General features: G+C 40.2%; 2 protein-coding genes across 21 annotated transcripts in view; one reads left to right on the top strand and one right to left on the bottom strand.

Annotated features, from left to right (window-relative positions):
• The window catches only part of NRDC (nardilysin convertase), a 112,648-nt gene extending 98,333 nt beyond the window's left edge, over positions 1-14,315 (top strand). For both annotated transcript variants that reach the window (XM_069591221.1, XM_069591210.1), the window contains 14 exons: positions 1,279-1,398; positions 2,151-2,202; positions 3,217-3,367; positions 6,406-6,533; positions 8,053-8,215; positions 8,978-9,009; positions 9,251-9,389; positions 10,603-10,650; positions 10,944-10,996; positions 11,427-11,510; positions 12,031-12,121; positions 12,358-12,474; positions 13,480-13,569; positions 13,722-14,315. In XM_069591221.1, coding sequence (XP_069447322.1) covers positions 1,279-1,398; positions 2,151-2,202; positions 3,217-3,367; positions 6,406-6,533; positions 8,053-8,215; positions 8,978-9,009; positions 9,251-9,389; positions 10,603-10,650; positions 10,944-10,996; positions 11,427-11,510; positions 12,031-12,121; positions 12,358-12,474; positions 13,480-13,569; positions 13,722-13,919 — 1,466 coding nt within the window. In that variant the 3' untranslated portion in view covers positions 13,920-14,315. The remainder of the gene's footprint in view (positions 1-1,278; positions 1,399-2,150; positions 2,203-3,216; positions 3,368-6,405; positions 6,534-8,052; positions 8,216-8,977; positions 9,010-9,250; positions 9,390-10,602; positions 10,651-10,943; positions 10,997-11,426; positions 11,511-12,030; positions 12,122-12,357; positions 12,475-13,479; positions 13,570-13,721) is intronic.
• Positions 14,316-14,643: 328 nt separating this feature from the next.
• Positions 14,644-24,920, bottom strand: part of OSBPL9 (oxysterol binding protein like 9) — a 169,386-nt gene continuing 159,109 nt past the window's right edge. For all 19 annotated transcript variants that reach the window (XM_069591381.1, XM_069591272.1, XM_069591280.1 and 16 more), the window contains 10 exons: positions 24,064-24,149; positions 21,731-21,902; positions 20,468-20,552; positions 19,609-19,719; positions 19,301-19,364; positions 19,041-19,181; positions 17,534-17,612; positions 16,930-17,021; positions 15,551-15,686; positions 14,644-15,331 (listed from right to left, as the gene is read on the bottom strand). In XM_069591381.1, coding sequence (XP_069447482.1) covers positions 15,257-15,331; positions 15,551-15,686; positions 16,930-17,021; positions 17,534-17,612; positions 19,041-19,181; positions 19,301-19,364; positions 19,609-19,719; positions 20,468-20,552; positions 21,731-21,902; positions 24,064-24,149 — 1,041 coding nt within the window. In that variant the 3' untranslated portion in view covers positions 14,644-15,256. The remainder of the gene's footprint in view (positions 15,332-15,550; positions 15,687-16,929; positions 17,022-17,533; positions 17,613-19,040; positions 19,182-19,300; positions 19,365-19,608; positions 19,720-20,467; positions 20,553-21,730; positions 21,903-24,063; positions 24,150-24,920) is intronic.

The following is a 24,920-nucleotide window of genomic DNA, read 5'->3' as shown; positions in this document are numbered from 1 at the left end:
ATTTTCTTACTTTTCCGAACGATAAAACTGAAGCTCAAAAAAGCCAAGTGGCTTGTCCTGGACTGTTCAGTTGGTGAATGCAGGAAAGAGGACATAAGCATAGATCCTGGGACTTTTTCTGGTCAATGATAGCTGATCCTTTCACGTCAGTCCCTCTAGGTGTTGCCATTATCTTGTCTGATTATTCTAGAAGTTTTCAAACTACAGGTTGCCTTCCAGTGTAATGAATTGTGAAAGCGTTAAAAAAAAATCAGAGTGGAAAATAGCTAAATGTTTCATTAAATAAAGAAAGGGTATTATTTTCAGAAGTTTTGTTCCCGGTAGGTATATGTGTGTGTTAACCTGTCTACTAGCTTACAATAAAAAACAATTCTAACTGTGAGGAAGTCACTGGTCTAGGACAAATATAATTTACTCAGAATATCATTTTTCCCAGCAATTCTATTCCTAGGTATATACCCAAAAGAAAACAGATATTCAAACAAATGCATGTACATGCATGTTGATAGCAGCATTATTCACGAAAGGCAAAGGGTGGAAACAACTAGTGTTCATAATGAATGAATGGATAAACAAACTATGGCATATACATACAATGATGTATTATTCTGTCATAAAAAGAAATGAAGTACTGATATATGCTACAGTATGGATGAATCTTGAAAACATGGTAAATGAAAGAAGACAGACAAAAGGGGTTACATGTATGATTCTTTTTACCTGAAATACCCAGAATAGGTAAATCCATACAGACACAGAACTTAGGTTGATGGTCACCAGTGGCAGTGGGGAGTGGGTAATGGGGAGCAACTGCTTAGTGGGTTTAGGGGTTTCCTATTGGGTTGATGAAAATGTTTTGCAACTAGAAAGAAGTGGTAGTTGCACAACATTGTGAGTATACTTAATTCCCCCGAATTGTTCACTTTAAAATGGTTAATTTTATTTGTTAACTTTCAAAAATATGTAAATTTGGTAAAATTCATTCTCATTCAAGAATGCATTCATAAATTGGTCTATACTATTATTTTGACCAAAAGTCCCTCTCACAGTTAAGATTGGTCAGCTCTTGGGAAATTACAGATTTTCAGAGTTCATGTAGTTTAAGGCCAAGAGGACTTTCTTTTTAGTATTGTTCTACTAATTTATTTTACTCTAACATTTGAATTTGACATATTTTTTGCCTCAAGAAAGAGTTACCTAGAGTTCTGAAACCATGAACAGATTGATGAAAATTCTGTTGTGATAACTGAGTGATTTATTACCTTTTGCTTTTGTTAGCCACGGATTTCATGTTGAAGGCTTTTGATTGTCCAGAGACAGAATACCCTGTTAAAATTGTGAATACTCCACAAGGTTGCCTGTGGTATAAGAAAGACAACAAATTCAAAATCCCCAAAGGTAAAATGTTTCCCTCCTTAAAAATAGTGAAATAAGTATAACCAGTCTTTCTCCAGTTTCTCACAACCTTTTACCTCTTGTCTGTCACATCTTCCTTTCCTCTCCGCTTCTACTTGAAGATCTATTGGATCCATATTGTGCTTCTGTGCTGTCACAGAAAGTCTTATGTACACTACAGATCCCAGGGGATAAATAAGGATTCAAGCATAAAATGAAATTATTTTTTGATTTTTTTTCTCAGTTAAATGAATTTTGCATTTAATTCTATATGCATTTTTCCTGACCAAAACTATTGAAAAGAGTATTCATAGGCCTCTCTGCATATCTGTCTATATATGTGATTTTCCTATAGATTAAAGTGTGCCTTCTGGACACTATTTGGAATGGTAAATATACTTTATCAGGACGCTTAAGGATAAAAATATAATGAGGATTTAAGGATTAGTGGTTTATTTCAGAATTTTTAAAACATCATCATATTGGGGGAAAATAACAGATGTACTAAATATTAAAGCATCTGTCTACAATGCGGGAGACCCGGGTTTGATCCCTGGGTCAGGAAGATCCCCTGGGGAAGGAAATGGCAATCCACTCCAGTCCTATTGCCTGGAAAATCCCATGGACAGAGGAGCCTGGTAGGCTACAGTACATGGGCTCACAAAGAGTTGGACACAACTGAGCGACTTCACTTTCACTAAATATTTGAGGCCTCTGGCCATTAGTTTCTTATGTAGGGTCTTTTTTTCTTTCAGCATATATACGTTTCCATCTGATCTCACCTTTGATACAGAAGTCTGCAGCAAAGTAAGAAATTGTCCTCTTTTCTGAAAGATACATATATATATGTAAATTATTGAAAGACTTTTATTTCTGAATCTGTATCATGCTCTTTGTCAGTACTTGAGCTGTGCTCCTCATTTATGTGGTTTTTATGTGCCCAAAACAAATTATCTGTGTGAATCACTAAGATGGAATTGTGGCTGCTCCGTCTCCAGCACTTATTTGTACTGGATTGAGAAAGTTCCTTAAAGATGAGCTTGGGTTAGCTTCCAGTATATAATGAGGACTAGTGTGGATCTGTTGACCTGTATTTTGAGACTGCCAAGGAGTCTGATTTTACTTCATTCTTAGCAAATTATTTACACATTTATGTAGATAGCTGTATTGTGGGAGGTCAGAAAGCCTAAAATGTACCTGAATCATAGGAGGTGCTCAGGAAATGTTACTACATTTCTTCCTTTCTTTTGCCCCTTAACCTGTAAAATCTAGCCTTAAACTGACAAACAGCACTAACATTATTAATATCCAGTTTAAAAAGTGCATTACGGAACTTCCCCGGCCATCCAGTGGTTAAGACTATGCATTTCCAATGCATCAGTCTCTGGTTCAATTCCTAGTTGGGAAACTAAGATTCCACATGCCACATGGCCAAAAAAAATGACCCTCCTCTCTTCTCTCAGATTTTTAATTTGTTGGTCAGAAAACGTAGGCCACAGGGATAGCCAGAGCATTTGGGCCAGTTGTTTTTCATGTATTTTACACTTATCTCATTGTGCAACATAAATATTATCATATTCTATTTGTGCATGGCATGAAAAAGATAGGGGAGCACCGCTGAAGGTGGGAGTTCTGTAATGCCCCTGTGAAACTGAGCCCTAGTAAGCTGTATTTACCTTTGAGCTCAATTAGTATATAGAGTTTACATTCTGGAGTAGTGAATTAACATCTTTATAAAAGTGAAGTTTCTTACTCTAGGTTGAAGGAAATTTGTCTATTTCTTGTCAGTTAATGATGCTATTTGCATTTTTATACTCTTAGTGTGGTCCTCTTTGATATCTTTGTCAATATCCTTACCCATAACCTTGCGGAACCAGCTTATGAAGCAGATGTCGCACAGCTGGAGTATAAGCTGGTCGCTGGAGAACATGGTTTAATTATTCGAGTGAAAGGATTCAACCACAAACTACCTGTAAGTACAGTGCTCTGATTTCTTTGCAGACAACTTTAAAATTTCATATTTGTTTGTTGTGCCTATAGCACCAAGCATAGAGGTTTGTGCATGAGGTGCTATATATGAAAAGAAATATGTATTTATGTAGATCATTAGGTTTTTTTGACTGATGGCAGGTATTCCAACTTTGGCCACATATAAGAGCAACATATATTCTTTAATTAATTGCATTTATTGGGCTTCCCTGGTAGCTCAGCTGGTAAAGAATCTGCCTGCAATGCAGGAGACCCTGGTTCAATTCCTGGGTGGGACAGATTCCCTAGAGAAGGGAACAGCTACCCACTCCAGTATTCTGGCCTGGAGATCATTATGGTTTTTTTGGCTGATGGCAGGTATTCTGACTTTGGCCACATATAAGAACAACATATATTCTTCAACTAATTACATTTATTAGTGTTGTATACATTAGTAATAGATACAGCACAGCCTGTGCTTTCAGACTTGATTACACTTCTCTTTGCTGTCAATTTCTCTGCAGCCAACACTGGTATTTAGGACTTATTTGAGTGTAATTGGGCTGCCCTTGTGGCCCAGACAGTAGAGTCTGCCTGCAATGTGGGAGACCTAGATTCTGTCCCTGGGTTGGGGAGATCCCCTGGAGGAGGAAAATGCTACCCATTCCAGTATTCTGGCCTGGAGAATTCCATGGACAGAGGAGCCTGGCGGACTACCAGACTACCTGGCGGAGTCCATGGGGTCACAAAGAGCTGGACACGACTGAGTGACTAGCTCTGTGTTTTCTTTTTTGAGTGTAATTTCGTGCCATAGTGCAAGGACAGATTTAAAACACCTGACATGTTCCCTGATGCCCTGACAAAGAGTAGAACTTAGATGTCTATGTTCTTTCTTCATCTTCTTACAGTCTTTTCCATTGTTTCAAGTGTGTGTGTCTTGCTCCCTTCTAAGTTTATGACTCTTTAGAAAGAGTTTATATCTTGTTAGTGATTTATCTTTTGGTAAAGAATATGTTTCAGTGTCATCTGTCAGTACTTCATAAGTAAAGGAAGAAATACCAAGTACCAGGTAAAGTAATGTACCCAACTACAAATTTTATATGTTGGTTTTTTGGGTAGAACATATATTAACATTTGGGGAATTGGGTTCATCTAGGAAAAAATCTGGAGGAGAGGACCTGGAAGTAATTAGACCTGTTCTAGGAGGTGATAGCCTCCATATCTTACCAAAAACCCTAGAGAAGAGTATAGTTTTCTCCTTTATACCCTCTTACCTGTCAGTCTCCCCTGGGAACAAAAATTTTTTAGGAGACCACCCATGGAATATTTTAGTAACCTTCAAAAGCGTAAATATAATGTAGCTTAAAATCCAAACATATTAAAGCCAAATACAGTAGTTGTCATTTGGTAGGTATGTTTTGGAATTACCTGGAGAGCATTTTAGAAATACAAACCATAGTATTTGAGGTTCTTCATTTATGAAGCTTCCCTAATGCCACATTAAAACTTGATATAAATACTAAAAATACATATGTAAAACTAGAGATCATTTACACCTATGAAATACAGAGTCAAGCATTCTAAAAACTTGAAAGTTAAGTTCAAATATAACAAAAAGAATAATTCACCATGACCAGTGCCAGCAAAGCAAAGAGTTGGTGGTTCAGTTTTACGAAGCTGTTATAAATCATAAACCAAGTCAGTTGAGAAACACTGTGTTAGTATAGTGATAATGAACATAGGTCATTATATCAAAAGTCAGCTGAGAAACACTGTGTGAATGTAGTGATAAACGCCCCCAAAATTATTTGATAAATTTGAGTTGTCATTCCTAATAAGGAGGAATGGAGGGAGGTCACTTAACCACAATAAAAATCTTAATTAAAAGTACAGTAGCAGATGTTATACTAACTGTTGAAATCCTGAACATTAAAATTAGGAACAAGCCAAGGATACCCACGATCACTTCTATTACTCGACATTATTTTTAGAGTTTCTGGCTATTATATTAAAGTGAAAAAATAACACCTGGAAGAGAAAAATCATTTTTCTTTGCAAGATACTACTAGAATTTAAAAAATAATTTGTGATGTGACTCATCATAAGACCAGTATATCAATGGCTCATTTTCCTATAGTGCAACCACTTAGAAATGGATGGGAAAAAATACGCCACTATAATATTGAGAACAATAATCAAATATGTAAGAATAAAGAAAAGTATAGAACCTATCTAAAGAAAGCTATAAATCTTTTTGAAGCATATAAAAGACTTTAAGGGAGAAGACACCACATGTTTCTGGGTAGCACAGGTTGATACAAAGTCATTATTTCCTAAATTATCTTCTCCCAGTTAAAATCAAATTTAGGGGCAGTGGAGACGCTCAATAAAATTATTTTTAAGTTTAATTGGAAGGAAAAAATGTTTTAAAATACCTCTGAAAATTATAAAAAAGAACATTTATTCCTTAGATTTTATAGTTATTGAGAATTTTAGCTCCTAAAAATTCTTTGAGGGAGGGGCTTCTCTGGTGGCTCAGTGGGAAGAAAATCTACCTGCCAGTGCAAGAAACACCGGTTCAGTCCTTGATCTGGGAAGATGCCACGTGTCCCGGAGCTTGTGTGCTGCAACTGTTGAGCCTGTGCTTAGAGCCCAGGAGACGCACCTGCTGAGCCCACATGCTGCAACTACTGAAGCCCATGCATCCTCGGCTCTGTGCTCCACAGCAAGAAAACCACCGCACTGAGAAGCTGACTCACGATAGTGAGAGAGCAGTCCCCACTCATTGCAACTGGAGAAAAGCCTGCATAGCAGCGAAGACCCAGCACAGCCAAAAATAAAGAAATGAATCACGTAGCTAGGTGGTGTAGCCATGAGTTAGGGAAAAAAAAGATTCTTTGAGTCATTAGTACTTATGTCCCACACAGTGCCTATTTTATCATACTGAACCCCTGGTAGAAACCAATGGGAAACATTTTCCCCCTAAAAATCAGTGGATTTACATACTTCTCCACCTAAGGTGTTTCTTTCTTTTCTTCTTAGCTGCTGTTTCAGCTTATTATTGACTACTTAGCGGAGTTCAGTTCCACACCAGCTGTGTTTACAATGATAACTGAGCAATTGAAGAAGACCTACTTTAACATCCTCATCAAGCCTGAAACTCTGGCCAAGTGGGTATACATGGGATCAGCTTATATTTTGAAGGCCTAAAACTGTTTGCCTTCCTTGGAATTAAGTGTGGGGAATGAGGCTGTTGTTTCAGTGCTAATTCAGATGTGATAGAATTGTGCTGTGTTTTAGGAAACTAGCCCATTGAGAGTTTCTAAACTCAGTGTAAGTAGTTATCGGTGAGGAGGACTGCAAGCAGTCTAGTATACTTAATTAGAGGCTAAAGGTTAAAAGAATGTTTTTTCCTAGTTTCTGAGTAAAACACAGTTCAAAAAGTGCTGACTTTGTTGTAGCTCAAAATTGCTTAGTGTATTGGATGTTGTAATAAGTAGCTGAGTTAAATTGCCTAACAGGTCATTTATCTGACAACTGTAACTATCCAGAATTCAGTCAGGTTGCAGAAGAGAGCAGAAACGCTTCTGGACAGTCTGTGTGCTGATGCTTAAGCCCTCCGCTAATAGGCAATCGTCTTGGGCCTTTCACCAGAGCCTGTTCTTTAATCCAGGGCCAGCGGTAGCTTATAGGGTACCTTTTGTGTGAATCAGAAAAAAGTATACTCTTGGGGTAAAAAGGCTCTGTCAGCAGGTAGAGCCTTTGTGGAAGGGGGGAAAAAGTACCCCCTGAGCAGATATAGCCCTTTATGCATATGGCTTGCAAGCCCCTACTTGACCTGTTTGTTGGGCATCTATAAATACCCTGCATTAGACATCGTATATAATGAGACCATAAATGGCCAAAATTCGAAAGCAGGGGAGGGAGTAGTTAAGAATCAGACATGTAATGACTGATAATCTGATCACAAAAAGTTATAAAAACTAATAACCAAGTATAAATGGGAAAGGAGAGTTGTCTGGAACTATTGATATGATGAAAAACAACCCCATATATGCTATAACTGCTGAATACTACTTTGTTAAAATGTGGTAGAGTAATACTTGTTTATTGAAGATTTGGTTTGTGTTAGGTCTAAGAACTTTAAGTGTATTTAATTCTCACCAAAACTGATAATAGTATGGCATTTTTATTTCCCTTGTTTTACAAATGAAATGGAGTTCACAAATGTTAGGTAACTTGGCCATATTTAATCAGCTTACTAAAAAAATAATAAATAGCTTACTGTGTGGGAGGGAGTTAGTCTGATTCTTGCCTAGAGCCAGTTATGCTGTATTGTCATTGTAGATATGCATGATGGTCACTTCCAGTAATGAATAAATGCTAGTTAGATTTGAAATCAAAATAGTAATATTAAATTGGTTTGTGACTCATTTGGCAGCTTGTGTGAGATGTTTTATTTTGCAGTTGAAACAGATAAGTTTTACCAATGAGCTAATAATCTATGTAATAGTCTTATATACAGTTTTAAATGCTTTTTGGTGGTTAATGACATTGTTTCCCTATCTTAAGTAGTGATAGAAATTGTCACTTTAAAGAAACACATCATCTATAGAAACTTAACCCAATCCTATACCTTTAAGATTCATTTCTTACAATAAGACTTTATTTTTTTCCTGCTCTCTGTAGAGACGTTCGGCTTTTAATCCTGGAGTATTCCCGTTGGTCTATGATTGATAAGTATCGTGCTTTGATGGATGGCCTTTCCCTTGAGTCTCTGCTGAGCTTCGTCAGAGAATTCAAAGCCCAGCTCTTTGTTGAGGGCCTGGTACAAGGAAATGTCACAAGCACAGTGAGTGTCAGGGTTCTGTTGGTACAGGCCAGGTATGAATGCTGTTCTGTGCTCTGGAATTCTGTTAGTTCTTCCCTAAAGGGGAAGCTCTGTAGTTTTGGCAGGCCAGCATCGTCACAATCTGTTTAGGAGGGAACTTGGCCTTTCAATGCTGAACAAGACTTTCTTGTGAAAGAGACTACTGGTATTGGACCGAATTTTGAGTTAATGGGTTTGGTAAATACATGGTATTGGTTACATTTGTTGACGATTGTGGAAACCACAAACAGTTTAATTTAGAGATTAAAGTGGGAGCTGGGGAGGGCTGAGGGATGTACGTATATATACATCATTCACTTAGTATCAAGTATATTCTGTTGCTCACTCTATGTCAGGCTCTGTATTAATATTAATAGATCCAGGTTTCTAAAACACAGCCTAATGGGGTAAACCAGACAACTAAGTTTGATCCCCCAGTGGAGAAAGTTTCACAGTGGACAGTAAACAGAGCACTAAGGGAGAACAGAAAAGGAGCCCCTTCAGTTGAGAGCCACTTAGTATTCAACAAACCAAATCAGTATTGAATCAGTGAATGATAATCCCAGTGAATGAATGATAAACCCAGTGAATGAATGATCAGCATTTTGGGTGACAGACTGTATCTGCTTTCCTGATGCATTCCAAGGCTTCCCATGCACTTAGAACATTGGTATTAGTTGGTTTGGGGTGAAATTAATGTCAGTAGAGCCTGATATAGCTATTTTCTTCTCTTTCACCTCCTAGGAATCTACAGATTTCCTGAAATATGTTGTTGAGTGAGTATTGGTCGAGTTTTCTCTTTAGGAGTTATGTGTTCTTAATAGCAAGAGGACCTTGAGACCAAAATTCAGTTGTTACTAAATCCGTAATGGAGATGCTTCTTGTAGGTTTATTTGAGGTTAGTTATATAAACAAAGCAATTGAGAAGGCAGTGTAGAAGGCCTGACTTTCAATTTTGGGAGCAGGAGTAGGAGGATAAAGGCACAGCCTCAGTGACCCATACTGATTGTTTTGCAGCAAGTTGAACTTCATGCCTCTGGAGCAGGAGATGCCTGTGCAGTTCCAGGTGGTGGAGCTACCCAGTGGCCACCACCTGTGCAAAGTGAGAGCTCTGAACAGGGGTGATGCCAACTCTGAAGTCACTGTATATTACCAGGTCAGTGGCCCCTTTGCACACGGCTGTCCTCATGGCTGTGTCTTTTAGACACTAAAGACTGGTGGAAGGACCACAGTGTCTGGGAGAAGTGATCCTATGCTCATCAAGGCCTGTTTGCGGTTACTCTGTGGTTTTATGCTTGGGGTCATGTGTCCTCTTGAAGCAATAACATTTAAAAACTGCTCCTGTCAGTAAAGTGGATCCTTTTTCAATCACAGTGCTTTATTAATCACCCAGCCACTAGTCCAGAGGGATAGAACTGAAGTATGGCTGGAAATTCCTACATATTCACCAGTCAGAACTCCAGGGAGCAAGAGGACATTTGTTAAAAGGACAGTTTTGAAATATGACAAAAGTAAACATAGTCAGCCAACATAGAGTAAATAGAATGGCTTCCAGAGTCATAGTGAATATTTTCAAAGCTCCTGAGAGAGAGGATTTATCACCTCTGTTTTATGTATGATAAACCTGAGGTCCTTCACTTACCTGAGGTCATACCAGCTGGAATTAAAATTTATACCTTCTATCTTCAAATCCTGTGTGTTTTCCACAGCATTCTGGAGAGATGAGATGGTGCTTAAAATAAGAAAGAGCTTTGCACTGATCTCGATTGGTCCATAGACTACTTTAGCCTGTGGTTGGTCCTACTCACTTTTAGGATGATGGGAACCTGTGTCTGTTTAGACTGATCTCAGACTAACTAACAAACTCCAGGGTTCTTTAACTGCTGCTTTGGTCCTGGGTTTTCTACATGAGGAAGTCACTTCTCTGCCTGACCTCGTGAAGATCCCTGGCCTGGACTTTGGACAGGGCACCGTGGCCTCACTTGCACCTTGTCCTTTTCTTGTATTTCTGGCCCTGAATCTTTGCCTTGACTGTAGAGCCTGTCTTCCTCTGCAAGTCTTTGACTTTAGGTTGTGTCCTGGGTGTGTTTTGGGCAGGAGCTGGCAGGTCAGGGATTACTGGACTCAATTCCATGTCCACCTGCAGTTCTGAACTAGGGCTGGGAATACAGACCATTACGCATGATTCCAGTCTGCGCACACCTTGTTTTGTGGGAAGGCAGGAAGTGTAACAGTAGAGGGTATGAGGGTCGGGGGAAGAGAAGAGTAGGGTAGTAACCTGAATAAATGGTTGTCAAGAAGAGCTATATTTTTAAAAAGCCCTGTAAGCCATTGGATTTTCGGTTGGTCTGATCAGCTTCTCCTCTCAGTCAGGTGCCAGGAGTCTGAAAGAATACACTCTTATGGAGCTGCTTGTGGTAAGTTGTATAAAGGAGGGTCCCCAGTACTCGGGAGCCCCTGGCCCACTGTGAGGACTGGCCTATCTACCTGGGGGCTGGGGACCTGGGAGTGGTCAGAGATCTGTGGTTTGTAAGTGAGCTGGTGGTTGAGCATTTCTCACCTAGTATGAGCCAGGATAATGGGCCTGGGCTATTTAAGAAGGCAGTAAGGGAGGCTGGACTCGGGGGTCACATGTAACACTTTTGGGGGAAGAAATGGAGATTTCTCTGCTGGGAGGAGTTGAGCTGATGGGTAGTATGTTAAATTACAGATGCATATGGAAGAGCCTTGTTTTGACTTCCTTCGAACCAAGCAGACCCTTGGGTAAGTCTGCTGGCAAGAGCACTGACTCAAGATCTGGGGCTTACTTTGCAGGCTTAAGTCAAGCAGCTGTACTGACTGAACAGTCTCTCAGCGCTCTTTGGCCCTTACAGGCCTTTAAGAGTCGTACCTACCAAGTCATACTCGGTAGAGTCATACTGTCGAAACGTTTGCAATTTCCATCTTGGACCATGATCAGTCTGTCAGTTTGGTCAGGTTTCAAGATTAGCAAGAGAAGAGGCTGGCCTTGTGGTCCTCAGTTCAGGAGAGGGGTGGATACCCTAACCCAAGAGTAAACATCTATGACTCCTCTTCCAGGACCTCTAGGGTCCAGTAAGGATGGGCAGAAACCCTTCCCACTGCTCTCTAGTACTTCCAAGGACAGGGTGCAGGTGAGCACCTGAGCTCATAGAACTTTTCACTCTGGCCGTAGGTACCATGTCTACCCTACCTGTAGGAACACATCTGGGATTCTAGGCTTCTCTGTCACCGTGGGGACTCAGGCAACCAAATACAAGTGAGTAAACGAGTGAGATGATGGGCCCAGCTATCATTTTTCTTGGTGTAGAGAATAAGGGCTGCGTCCTTGCCCTGACCATTTGCTTCCCATTTAGTCACAGCTGCAGCAGGTGGCTCATATATGGCCTGATCCAGGATTTACCAGTGGGTTTGTAAGGTTTGACTCAAGTCCTGTGGTGACTGTGCAGGGCTTGCCACTGCCTCTCTTCAGGCATATCTGAGGACAAGAAAGGCAGATGCCTGACCTAGCATTCAGGCCGCAAGATACAAGGCCTTGTTGGTCCTCAGCTTTGAAATGGTCAGCATGGCTTTCTACTGCTTTCTACGAGGATACCAGGGAATTGGGCTAAAAGTAGAGTAGGGGCAGGGGTTCTTCACCATTCACTTCCCTCCTGCAGCTTAGAGGAGATGATCACTTCAGCCTCTTTCCTGGAAGTATGCCTTAGACCCAGTTCTCTCCTTTGCCTTCTGCTTGAGACATGGTCAGTGATAACTTAATGGAAGATGTTTTATTTTAGCTCTGACGTTGTTGATAAGAAGATAGAAGAGTTTCTTTCAAGCTTTGAGGAGAAGATCGAGAACCTCACTGAGGATGCATTCAACACCCAGGTGATTGTGCTGGCTTGGTCTTTTGTTGGCTCACCCAAGCCCTCGACACTAGTCTTAACAGTACTGTGTGCTGGGTTCTTGAGCTCTATAGCCCACCTTAATCTGACCATGTCTTCCTAGCTCCATCCCTCGTCATCATGCTGGCAGGTCCATCACAAATCAGACCAGACAGGGTTCAGAGTGCTGAGGATACTTGGGTGATGCCATGCCTGACAGTGTTTCTTTGACGGTAACAGGTCACAGCTCTGATCAAGCTGAAGGAGTGTGAGGACACCCACCTTGGGGAGGAGGTGGACAGGAACTGGAATGAAGTGGTGACCCGGCAGTATCTCTTTGACCGTCTTGCCCATGAGGTATAACATGGTTTTCAGAGTTAAGACAGCCCTGACAGAGACTCTTGATTTAACAAGAGACACAGTTCTAAGCAAATTGGTATTGTGTGAAGGAGACCGGGGGCAGTCATCTTGGGTTGGTTATTTACTTGCCCATTTCTCGATGTGATTAAATTACATCTTGTTTCCAGACTGGCTACTGTAGTGTCTCAGGTGGCCAAGTGAGCAGGATGCTGGGTATTCTTACTCTTGCTCCCCCAGTTTCAGTCAGATCCACTTTTTAAAAAATTGAAGTACGGTTGATTTACAGGGTTAATTTCTGTTGCAAAGTGATTCAGTTATATATATATAACTTTTTTCCCTTTCGTTTTTGTATTATATATTCAGATTCACTACAAGGTTTGGGAGAAAAACAGGTTCTGCTACTTAAAGAAAATTGTGAACTTCTGGTGTTTATGAAGTTCCTTCTCCAGATTTAAGGATTCTGTGTGTAGGTCTTTGTGACAACTTCTAGCCCCAAGTAATAAATCCCATTTAAAGGAGCTCTGGGTCCTACAGTCCAGTGCTCTGATACTATAACCCTATATGGTGAATTACCAAAGGACAATGAAGCAGAGGGGGTATTTAACAAAGAGGCTTCATTCAGCCCAACTCTTGAGGTTCTGCAGTTCTCCTATTAGAAGCCAGAGGGTAAATACTTACCATGTATCTGAGAGGTGACACTTAAGGTGTGATGGGTTTGACTCCATGTATGGTACTCAGCTGTAGTTACAGCATCTGCTACCCTCTCCTGCTTATTATCTGCCAGTCAGTCAGTGCTAAGAAACATGAAGGTAAGTCAGGCTCATTTGTATCCTTATCTGGAAGGTTGGGAGCCAGGTGAAACATGTTAAAATAAAACAATGTGCTTATAATAAGCAGGACCAAGGAGGTCTGGCTAGGGTGTTGTGTTTAAGAACTATCTTTGCAGAAATATATTGCTAGTTTTTTATAGCTTTCTTTCATATCTTCCCTTCTCCCATTAAGATTGAAGCACTGAAGTCATTCTCAAAATCAGACCTAGTCAACTGGTTCAAGGCCCATAGAGGACCAGGAAGTAAAATGCTCAGTGTTCATGTGAGTATCGTTACCTAAGCTGTAGCTCTGTCCTTTCCAGGCTTATCATCTCGCCCATTTACTGAGTTTGGGTTGGTGTCCTAGATCCTACTGGGTCTCTGCCCAAACGTGGTCAGCATTCTCTCTCACCTCAAGTCTTTGGCCTTTTTCAGGTTGTTGGATTTGGGAAGTACGAGCTAGAAGAGGATGGTACCCCTTCCGGTGAGGATTCAAACTCTTCTTGTGACGTGATGCAGCTAACCTACCTGCCAGCTTCTCCTCTACTGGTAGACTGTACCATCCCCATTGTTGATATCAGGGGTTTCACATCAAGACTTAACCTTCTCCCCTACCATAAAATAGTCAAATAAACTGCAGTCTCGTTGGCCTGAAGCACTGTGCATTTAAGTGTTTGAATTTTATGAAGTTACACTACTACTGCCTTAGGGCTTCCATTGACTTTTTGCACTGGCATCATAGAATTTGATTTACTACCTTTCCCGTTCCATTGTGACTAACAGACTGAGGGTTACTATAGCAGCTGCAGAGAGAAATGAGCAGGGTGGGCCAAATGTAACCAAAAAGCTTGCAGGAGCAGTCTTGAGATGCCCTGGTCTTCTCAAATTGAGAATCCAGTTCCGTATGACTGCCTTGAGAGACCCTATGTAACTAGTGTCTTCTTAGTACCTAAATGCCAGGTGCTAATACCTGTGTTGTTGTTTTTAATGTATTTAAAAATAAAGACAATTCTGTATTGCCCTTCAGAATGACCTATTTACTGCTGTGACATTCCTTTTATTATATTTTGTTTCAATGTGGGGTGGGGATCCAAAAATAAACATTCTTCCCAAATTCTCTAAGGCAATAAAATATTTTTGGATAAAAGGTTGGTAGCCCTATGTGTACTATTTGAGAGTTCAATCAAAACAAGAATAGCATGGTGGGGGCTATAGACAGAGGAGTATAAGGAAGGGACAGGATGGATGGACCCCCTTCATTATTTGAAGAGTCCCTGTAAAAAGCCAGCCCCTGTATTCAAGGTTTCCAAGTAACTGGGTCCAAGTCTAATCATAAAAATAATAAGCACATTAAAAAAAAGGTTGGAAAAATTACTTTATGAAGCCTTAAGAAGCATTGAGTATAATTAAACCATAGTCCAGAGTTAGATACAATTTAATAATAGTTCAATTCCAAAGTAAAAGTTATTGTAGGTGAGGCCACGAAATTTCCTAACACGTGATTTTAATACATTACACTAAATTTTCTAAAATAACTCAGAGGAACTGATATTTACAGTAAATGGAGTATTTATGAAAAATCTGGCATCAGCTATATTATATATATGTATATATGTATATATAGAACCCAAGATTATATGAACTAGGAAACATGTTGTATATCTCAACAGCAGTACTAGAATGCAGTGTTGAAGACTGGGATTTATACCGTGGGATTTGGAAAAGGAACAGACATCTTGTTTTCAAAACCTGAAGTTTTTCTCAAGACCAAAATCAACGTTGTAACTGCCACAGACAGGAAAAAGGGAAGCTTTGCTCGCTTTAATTGTTCATCTGCATCAGAAAGTCCAGTATCCCTGAGATAGGAACCACTGCAATAAGAAGGGAGTGAATAGGTTCTCCCAAAGGAAGATTGTTGCTTAATTATGCCTCCTGCCCTGGAACCAGGAGCAAACTTTGTGTTTCCCAACCTAATGCTTGGCAGCACCGAGACGCTTCAGTAATGGTTCATCATAAACCCAGCATTCTCCATCTTCATGAAACAGCTGTTAGAGAAAGGGGGAAAATTCAGTTACATACTTGTTTTGTACTTCTGTATCATACTTTAAATTATTTGATGTGCTCCCCCCCTCAACAGTGAAATGAACGTTCATTTCATTTATCACCATGCTTATTTGGTACTTCAGTATTCACTAAAATGAATGAATGACAGCTCAGGGAACAGCAGCTAGCAGACCGAGGCAGGCTCCCCAAAACAAACTTACCCTTGTCTCCCATTGAATTTCCTTTTCCTTCCTTTCTCGGGCTTCTGCTCTTTGTCTTTCTTCAAGTCTGTGCTTGGCTTCAGTTGCTGCATCAATGTCTCTGATTTTCAAGTTGAAAGTGACATCCTTCCAAAGGCTAAAGAAAAGAAGTGAAAGTGCTGAGTACTTGGTGGAGAGAGGAATTAGCAATCTGAAAATGAAAGGCTAGAGCCATCTAAAACATAACATAATTACAGTACAAGTCAAATGGCTTTAAATGTAGTTCACAGACTAAATCTCCTTAGGCTGGCGCAGGAGTGAAAAACAGGAACAAACTCGGGAGATTCCACTGCTAGTTGTCAAAGGAGGAAATCAAGCATGTACAGAAAGCTGTATATATGGCTGGGACAACAGGAGAAAGATCAACTGAGACAGACTACTTTTAGCTGTACCTCTAACTAGTGATGTAACCTTGGGGCTACCCTCTAGGGCGTCAGTGTCCCTTATATTCAGCTCAGGGAACAGCGGTTTATATTAACTAAATGGGAGATGAGAGGAGCTGAGACATTCTATTTCATAAAGACTCTTCTGGAATTAATGAATCTGGGAGAAGTAGTCTGAATATAGAGAATAAGGGTCAAGAGAAGCATCGCAGGAGCTTAAGGTTGGGGGTAGAGGAAGAGGTCTGGCTTCTTCTCAAGGCCTGGAAGATGGTAACTAGACAAGTCTGGTCCAAACAATGCTTCACAAGTGAGGACGCATAGGGATTAGAAAAGTAGCCATCCTAAGATCCTGTCGTGTGAGCAGCAGAGCATAAAGGTCTATAGATTTCCACTTACAACTATGAACAGGCAGTCCAGGCAAATAAGACTGTTTATTCTTTCAAGTTTTTAAGTTTTTTAAGACCTAAAGATGTTTTGAGATGTATCTATATCCATATATACAGATAGTCTACAAAGAGGGTGATAAGCCAACATCGTTGGAGAAGGAAATGGCAATGCACTCCAGCACTCTTGCCAGGAAAATCCCATGGATGGAGGAGCTTGATAGGTTCCATGGGGTCCATGGGGTCACAAAGAGTCGGACACAACTGAGCGACTTCACTTTCACTTCACTTGATATTTATCATATGTCAAGCATCATACACAGGCTCCATGTATATCATTTAGTTCTCAGAGCAATGCTGAGGTGGTTCCCGTTTCAGGAAAGAATGCAAAGACAGGCTAGCTTACAGTCAGGGTTACAGTGCAGGAGGTGGAGCACTGTATGAACCCAGGCATTCAGACCACCTGAGCTCCGTCACACCCTGCTGTGCAGTCCACAACCCGGCCTTGCGCCTACGCCTGGCCAATAGCAAGAGCACTGCTGCCACGACTCTATATAGTTCGTTGTCTCCTTACCATCGGGATTCATACTCATTCTGATCTTCCAGCTTCCTTACTTTCTTCTTAATTATAGGCAATTTCTTGGTATCTATAAAAACTACATTTTCCTAGAAAACAGAAAAGATAGGTAGATGTTTTATTGTTCACACTGTTCTAAGAGAAAAAGTCAACTCTTCCCATTAACAGATCTAATACTGAAATCCCACAATATGTTAGTGATATAGACAATGAGTTCCATATGCAATCTAAAGCCTAAATTGTTTTAAGTCTTGGTAAAGGCTCTTGGTAAAAATAGATATTTTCAATGTGGCTCTGTGTTGGGATGTAATATGATTGGGATGTAATCTCTTGGACTAGCTAAACAACTAATCCTAATGTTAAGTACTCTGAGCACTTTTCCCCATATATTATTGAGTATTTTAAGGGGAGAGGAAAGTAAAAATCATTCTACTACCTGTACTGCTGGGGAAAGGTGGAAGAAGGAAAAGGCTTGGCTTGAAGAGATGGCATTAGAGCTCATCTTGGTGGTTAAAATTTCCAGATGAAGGAAGCCAGAGTAAGGGACAGGCTACGATTCAATGAAGCCTGAAACAAGTGGCAAAACACATGATGTTCTTACCCCTGTTGAGTATTTTGCATACATTACACCATTCCATTCCCCTTCAATTGAGCAGAAAGACTTCTTGTCATTTGGAGAACTACATTAAAAACAAAAAACAAACATTAAAACACATTTGTGTCAGTCTCAAATTGAAATTTCTCTACCAAAGAATCTTGTCAGTTGTGGCCTACCTACCCAGAGCAAACACAGAAGAGCAACTGTAAAGGTAGATTAATCAAACTGGTTTTCTCAGAGCCAACTACATGAATTAATGCCATAAAGATGCTGCTAATGGATTCAAGATCCCAGAAACTGTGGGTATGAGGAGATATGTTAGGTGCTGGGACCATGGCAGACTACAAACTCAAGGTCTTCACAGTCTAGTGGGGAGACACTGCCACTGAAATTCTGCGTGGAAAGTGCTGTTATGTCCAGGCAACCACGCGAGATCAAGGGCAACACTGCTACGATGAGGGTCAGGGAGGGCTTTGCTTAAGGATACAATGATGGAGACAAGACTTTCATCTTCAGGCTGGGCCATAATATTAAGATGTTATCTGAGAAGCCCACCAAGCACTCTTTCAGAAGGCAGTCTATTATAAATTACTGTGATTGGCCAAAAAATCTGCTAGCAGTTCCTATTGGTGCTGGCTGCTTTAAGGAACTCTGAGAAGCAGGCCCACCCATGTCTTTGTTCTGGACATCCTTTTCCCCTGTCTGAGGGGAGCAGCCACATTATAGTGGTGACTTGTGCTGCTCCCTAAGCTCTGCCCCTATTTTCTGACTGCAGTAATATTTTGGATTTCACAGTGTTCCTTAGTAAACTTCATCTTTTGTTCATGGTCCCTTCCTCCTTCCTTCCTTCCTTCCAAGAATTTTCTGGATGTTGATTCCATCATCAAAATTAAATTATCTCCCTAAAAAACGGGTTAACCAATCCTGTGTCTGCCATCTGCAACACTGCTCCCAGTGAAGCCTCTGAGGACAGAGAAATCCCTGCAGGGTCTCCTTGTCTAGGCAGGCTCTGAACCCAACTGACTGCTGACTTGGACAACACAGACGTCTTCATCTAATCCTGGAGCGTCAAACAGAACCAAACAAAGATACAATGGTTACTGTTTTTCCCCAGCAAAGGCACACAAAAAAACAAGGACCATAAGGGCTTTGAGACACTATAGTGGGTGTCACAGGGTCTACTGTATGGACAAGCTCATGATCCAATCCAGCAATAATGAGTTAAGCATACATAATCTGGGTTGGCTACGAGATCCAGGAAGACTCCTTAAGTTCCTATTTGCAAGTCAGGTTCCTAGGAAGGAAATCCCACCAGTGACCTCAGATTGTTCTTAGGTCTCCTTCTGAGATGGGATTTTAGGAAGAGACATGAAACACAGCATGTAAAATAAGTTTACAAAGACAGGACCATTAAAATGGTCATTCTTGGTGGAAGTTATAGTTCACGACAAAAGGAAAACTATTTTAGAGATACAGAAGGAGCATCGAAGCAGAAAAACAAAATACCTACAAAATCTCAGCAGTAATTCTGTGCTTCTTGCCCCCATAGAAAGGTTTAGTGTGGAAGACGATATTTGCACTATAGCCAGTTTTGGAACAATTAATACTGCATTCTCCACCTAGTTCCACCCAGGGCACTGTGAGGATAGACCTGCAAAATCAAAAGTTTCAGTAAGGCTGACAGTTCAGAGGAAAGAAAGAAGGGGCACAACTTAAAGAATAGCAGGGCCTACTGCTCACGCATCAGAGGAACGGAACTGCTCTACTTGCCTGCCATAACCATTGGGGAATGTGAGAATGTAATGTTCGTCATGCTCTAGACACGAGACACAGCCTGTGGAGAGAAGGGATGGAATCTCAGGTAAGCAACTGATGGAATCTCCATTCAGTTTAGGGATAATCACTCTTGCATCTCAACCTGGCTCTCACCCCCAACACACTTGCTTCCCTGTACACAATGACTTCCAGTCTGACTTTCTGGGGTCATTTCCTCTTACTAGACAGATGGCCAGCACATATAAGAATGACAAAGAGTTCTCCCATTAACACTGTAGTCCACCCAAAGCCCACAGACTTACCCTGCCCTATGTTGTGCACCCCAATTGACATCCCAAGGAATTTTGACTTGGTCCAGATATGAGCATTGAATTGTATCTTCTTATTAAAACACTCAGCATAAAAGGCTGAAACTGAAGAGAAATTGTTTCGTTTAGTGCACTATATAGCCTCATTTTATTTATAAACATACACACCATAAACATACATGCCCCCCACCCCCAACTCCCTTAACCCAGAGAAACAACTGGCTGCATAGGGAAAATCCTTTACCTTTCAAAGAACATCCTTGAATGTGGTCAGGAATTACCCACCTGCCCTTTACACCCTGTTTCCCCCAGTGCAAGCCACTGTTCAGGACCACATGGGGAGGAACTTCCTGAACCGTGAGGCCAATCCCAGGGCTTAAAAACAAAGGGTCAGTCTGTTCTGATCAGCAAGCATGTTGCTGCCCCAGCCTAAACCTGGACCCATACAGTATAATCAGTCTTAACATGGCATCCAGCAAGTAACACAGGAATACATGCATTCTTTCCACTGGGCCAGGAACATACCATAATGAAACTACGTCTGTTTTCTATGAACTGTCTTCAGAGTTGCTGAGATCGCTACAGCACAGCTCATGATGTGAAAGATGACTTTAGAAGCATTAAAAGTTGGCTTCCCAAATCCCTTTTTATATTAATTAATCAGTGAAGCTAATAAGAGTCTTTGGAACTCATACCAGGAACAGATATGAGGAACCAATCTTCATAGGACTGGGAAGACACAGGTAGCCATTAAACACAAGGACAGTGCAGAGACCTCAGTTATGGAGCTTTCTATGACCCTCTTTAGACAACAGTTTAAAAGTGGATGTAGCTGAGGAGCTCTGTCACTTACTGGGTGGATGGTGAGAAACCTGCTCAGCCACAAATGTTACACTATTCTTGGAAACCCAGGGAACTGGTCCTTCTGAAACTAGCTCCTGCAAGCAAACAGAACATCATTTTCTTTTGATGTGGAAACAAACAAGATGCAGACAATCTAATAACTGGAGTCTCTGCCTCATAAGCTGGTTAAATGCTCTCTCCTCTACACTCACAAAGCATCTCCTATATACTTTTCTCGCAGCACTTAATTGCACTATTGGAATGACTGCTTTGTGTAAGTCTCTCTAAGACATGCATGAAGGCAAGGATCATGTGCCGAACTTAGGGTCAAAACTGGCACAGAACAAGTACTTATCCAGGTCTGTAATATGATTAAGAACAGACACATATTGCTTGTGTCTTTAGTGTGTGTGTGCTCAGTTGCTCAGCTGTGTGTGACTTTTCGCAGCCCCATGGATTGTAACCTGTCAGGCTCCTCTGTCCATGGGATTTCCCAGGGAAGAATACTGGAGTGGGGTGCCATTTCCTTCTCCAGAGACCACCTGGGAAGCAGGACTACATGTAATGCATCATTCAGAAAAGGAAAAATATGGAGAGTTACATTTACTGAGAGATTATTATGTGCCAACCACTGTAGGCTATGGGCTTATTTTTTCCTCCCCTGAACTCCAGACTCTTAAAATTCTAACTCCCTATTTGACAGTCCACTTACATATCTAAGAGACTCCCCATACATTATATTTCAAATTGGAGTTCTAGACTTTTCCTTCCCCAAATCCAATCTTTTCCTTTGCAGTAAATAGCACCAGCCCACCATGCAAGGATTCATCTCTAACTTACCTTCCCAAATCTAACAGCTCTGGCTCCAAAATATAACTTGAATCAACTATTCTCCTGGAATAATGCCAAAGTCTCCTCAATGGTTTCCTTGCTTCTATTTTTGCACCTTTCCAATTCATTTGCCACAAAATAATCATAATGACCTTTTCATTACAAAAATGAGTTCTTGATAAGCCATAAAATTATCCTTACGGTCCATGAGGGCTTGCATGATCTTGTTTCTCAATTTCTAATCCTCATCATGCACCACTCTCTTCCCTTGCTCACTATATTCAAAATATGCTGGTCCAACAACATTGTTCTTCTATGGGTGGTAAACATCTTTTAATCAGTGCCTTTACCACTATCATCTGCCCTCAAATACAATGAAATCTTGAATCAGTAAATAAAGAACTAAGTACTAAGATATTAAAAACATCAGTGGAGAACTCACCGCATTCTCCTCAGTATCATTTGGTAATGTCCAGTGACACTGAAAGATTTCGCCCAAAATGGGGTTGTATGGCTTTTTGGCAACCGACCCTTTCCTTCCTGCGTGAAAGGCTGAGAGATACCATTTCACAACCTGAACCATTCGGTCTCTGGCATCCTTCTGGTCACTAATACTGCAAGGAAGAAAGACAAAATTTAACATCCTCTTTTTTGACAGTACCCCTCAGCATGGTCCACCCCCTAAGACAGGCTGAAGGACCAGTAACTACCTCAGCTCTTTTTTAAAACTAAAGTATAATACACATAACCAAACATACCAGTCTTAATTGTTTGGTTTTATGAATCGGAAAAATGCATATATCCATTTAATTAAGCTTGAGTGTAATGGAAATGTTCTATATCTTGATTGTACTTAAATAATGACATACATCAAGATACAGAACATTTCCATTACCCCCAGGTTTCCCCATCCTTTCCAAGCAATCCCCACCCCTTAACCCCAAGGCAAACACTGTTTCTGGTCTCCAGTACCATTAGTTTTGCTTTTCCCATAACTTCATATTTGTTAGTGCACTGTTTAATTGCAAAACAGTTGGAGATTTTCTCAATGTATCTGTGTTACTGATATCTAATTTAATTCGTCAAAGATCAGTGGATATATTCCATATGGTTTCAATTATTTTACATTTATTAAGTCTTCCTAGTATATGGTACATCTTGATGAATGTTCCATAGCACTTAGAAAGACTGTTATAGTGTTTGGTAATGTTTTAGAAAGGTTAACTAGATCTTCCATAGTCACACTGTTTCTCAGAGGGGTGGGGAGAGATGCCTGCTGTTCAATCAATTCCTGAGGGAGGAATTTCCAACCATGATTGTCTATCTGTCTATTTCTTCCTTCAGTCAATTTTTGCTGCATATAGTTTGAAGCTGTTTTACATATTTACGATTATTTATTCTTGATAAACTGACTCCTATCATATGAGATATCCCTACTTGTCTCTGGTAATATTTCTTACCTTAAAAAGTATTTTTTGTCTGATACGAACACCACAACACCAGCTTTGTTATGCTTAGTGTTTTGCATGGTATGTCTTTGTCCATCATTTTACTTTTAACCAATCAATGTCTTTACATATTTAAAGTCTCTCTCTTGCAAACAGAGTACAGATGAATCTTGCTTTTTTTTTTAATCCAGTCTTAAAATCACTGTTCTCTTAAATGGAGTATATATGATATTCACATTTAATGTACTATGAATATAGCTGAGTTTAACTATCATCATGGCATTTGTTTTCTACTTGGCCCCTTTATTCTTTGTTCTATTATATTTCCTTTCCTCCTTTACGGGAGAGTTAGAATTTTTAGAATTACACTTAATCATATCTATTGGTGTTTTAGCTGTATTTATGTAGTTTTTAAATGGTTCCTTCTAGGGGCCTAAATTCTCATACATAAAAATTATCCTTAAACCTCAAATCTATATATAATGAATAACTGCTACTTCCTATGTATGTTATCAATAAATGCTAACATTTTATTTGTTCAACTTTGTATGAATTTAAACAATGCCATATTTAATTTCTGCCCTTTGGGAACTGGTTAAATGAGTCCCTTAAAATCCTCATTAAGAAGTTATGTATCAGTGTTACCCAACGTGCCCACCCACTGTGAAACTTCGGTGATTTCTATCCGGCTCTAGTAAAGCACAGTCCAAGGCCAAGGAATGCAATCAGAGAAGATGGATTAGCACATCCTGTTACAAAGAAAATGCTCCTGCTACCAGTGAAAAGCAATGTGAACTCACTCACCTCCTCATAAATCAATCTCACCTTTAGATTACTCCTGTCCTTTATACATATATCTAATACTGCAATCTTTGTATTTAAAATTTATGAATCAGTCTGTAATCTGGACACTGGACTATAAACTCCTCAAATGCAGACACTGCAACTCTTTTCCTTTCCAGCTTATGATAAAGTGTTGACAAAAAACAAGTGCTTTAGAAAAGTGTTAAACTCAAATAACTGAACTTCATCAGGATGTAGTGTCAATAATTTGACAGTGATTACCAATTCCTAGATCAAAAAAAAGCTCTGTAAATACTGGCTACCATATTAATAGGTGTTCAAGATTTTTTAAGGTGTTCAACTTGGTTGCCTAACAATATTAGCAAAAGATAACCTAAGCAAAGAGGCATCTAATACAAACAAAATATTCAACACCTTATTTCCTCAGAAACATTTGAAAGGCAAAGGAATCTATCCTGCAAAGGCAGAAAGGTAATGAGTAATATCTTTAAAATAGTGGAAGCTACTATATCAAGTCAAATACCTCACAAACAGGTCCGGATGAGCAAAAAAGTCTGCATACATTTCTAAAAGAGATCTTCTTTCAAGAATAAATGTTGGAAGAACTACCTGAAAAACATACATATTTGACCCTTGAGAATCAAATTCCACTACAGATATATAAGACTGCTGAGCTGCATTTAAAAAGAAAAACACGTAAATGAAAACAAAAAAACTGATTCCACTCACAGTAATATCCACCAAGTACTGCCCAGGCATGCTTTTGATACCTACTTCTCAAACTGTTCTAATTCAGAAATGCCTGTTAACCTGCCTAAGAGACGAAAAACAGAGATTCTGAATGTTCAAATGTCACTTTCTCTGAGCAACCACTCTTTGGCTCCCCGAGTCAATAATCAAAGTTTTAGCAATAACAACTATGCAGTAGCAACCCTTTGAGATCTTTGACGTTCTGGAGCATCACACACATACATTATCTTATTAAACTGTACAACCATCTCATTAAGAAGAAATTATCATTTGACAGTGGATAAAGTTCAGTTCAGTTCACTCGCTCAGTCGTGTCTGACTCTGCAACCCCCTGAACTGCAGCATACCAGGCCTCCCTGTCCATCACCAACTCCCGGAGTTTACCCAAACTCATGTCCACTGAGTCGGTGATGCCATCTAACCATCTCATCCTCTGTCATCCCCTTCTCTTCCTGCCTCAATCTTTCCCAGCATCAGGGTCTTTTCAAATGAGTCAGCTCTTTGCATCAGGTGGCCAAAGTATTGGAGTTTCAGCTTCAACATCAGTCCTTCCAATGAGTATTCAGGCCTGATTTCCTTTAGGATGGACTGGCTGGATCTCCTTGCAGTCCAAGGGACTCTCAAGAGTCT

Source organism: Ovis canadensis, chromosome 1, assembly GCF_042477335.2.
Source record: "Ovis canadensis isolate MfBH-ARS-UI-01 breed Bighorn chromosome 1, ARS-UI_OviCan_v2, whole genome shotgun sequence".
NCBI lineage: Eukaryota > Metazoa > Chordata > Mammalia > Artiodactyla > Bovidae > Ovis > Ovis canadensis.
Note: the sequence above shows the minus strand (reverse complement) of the source record. Positions and strands in the feature narration are given on the sequence as shown.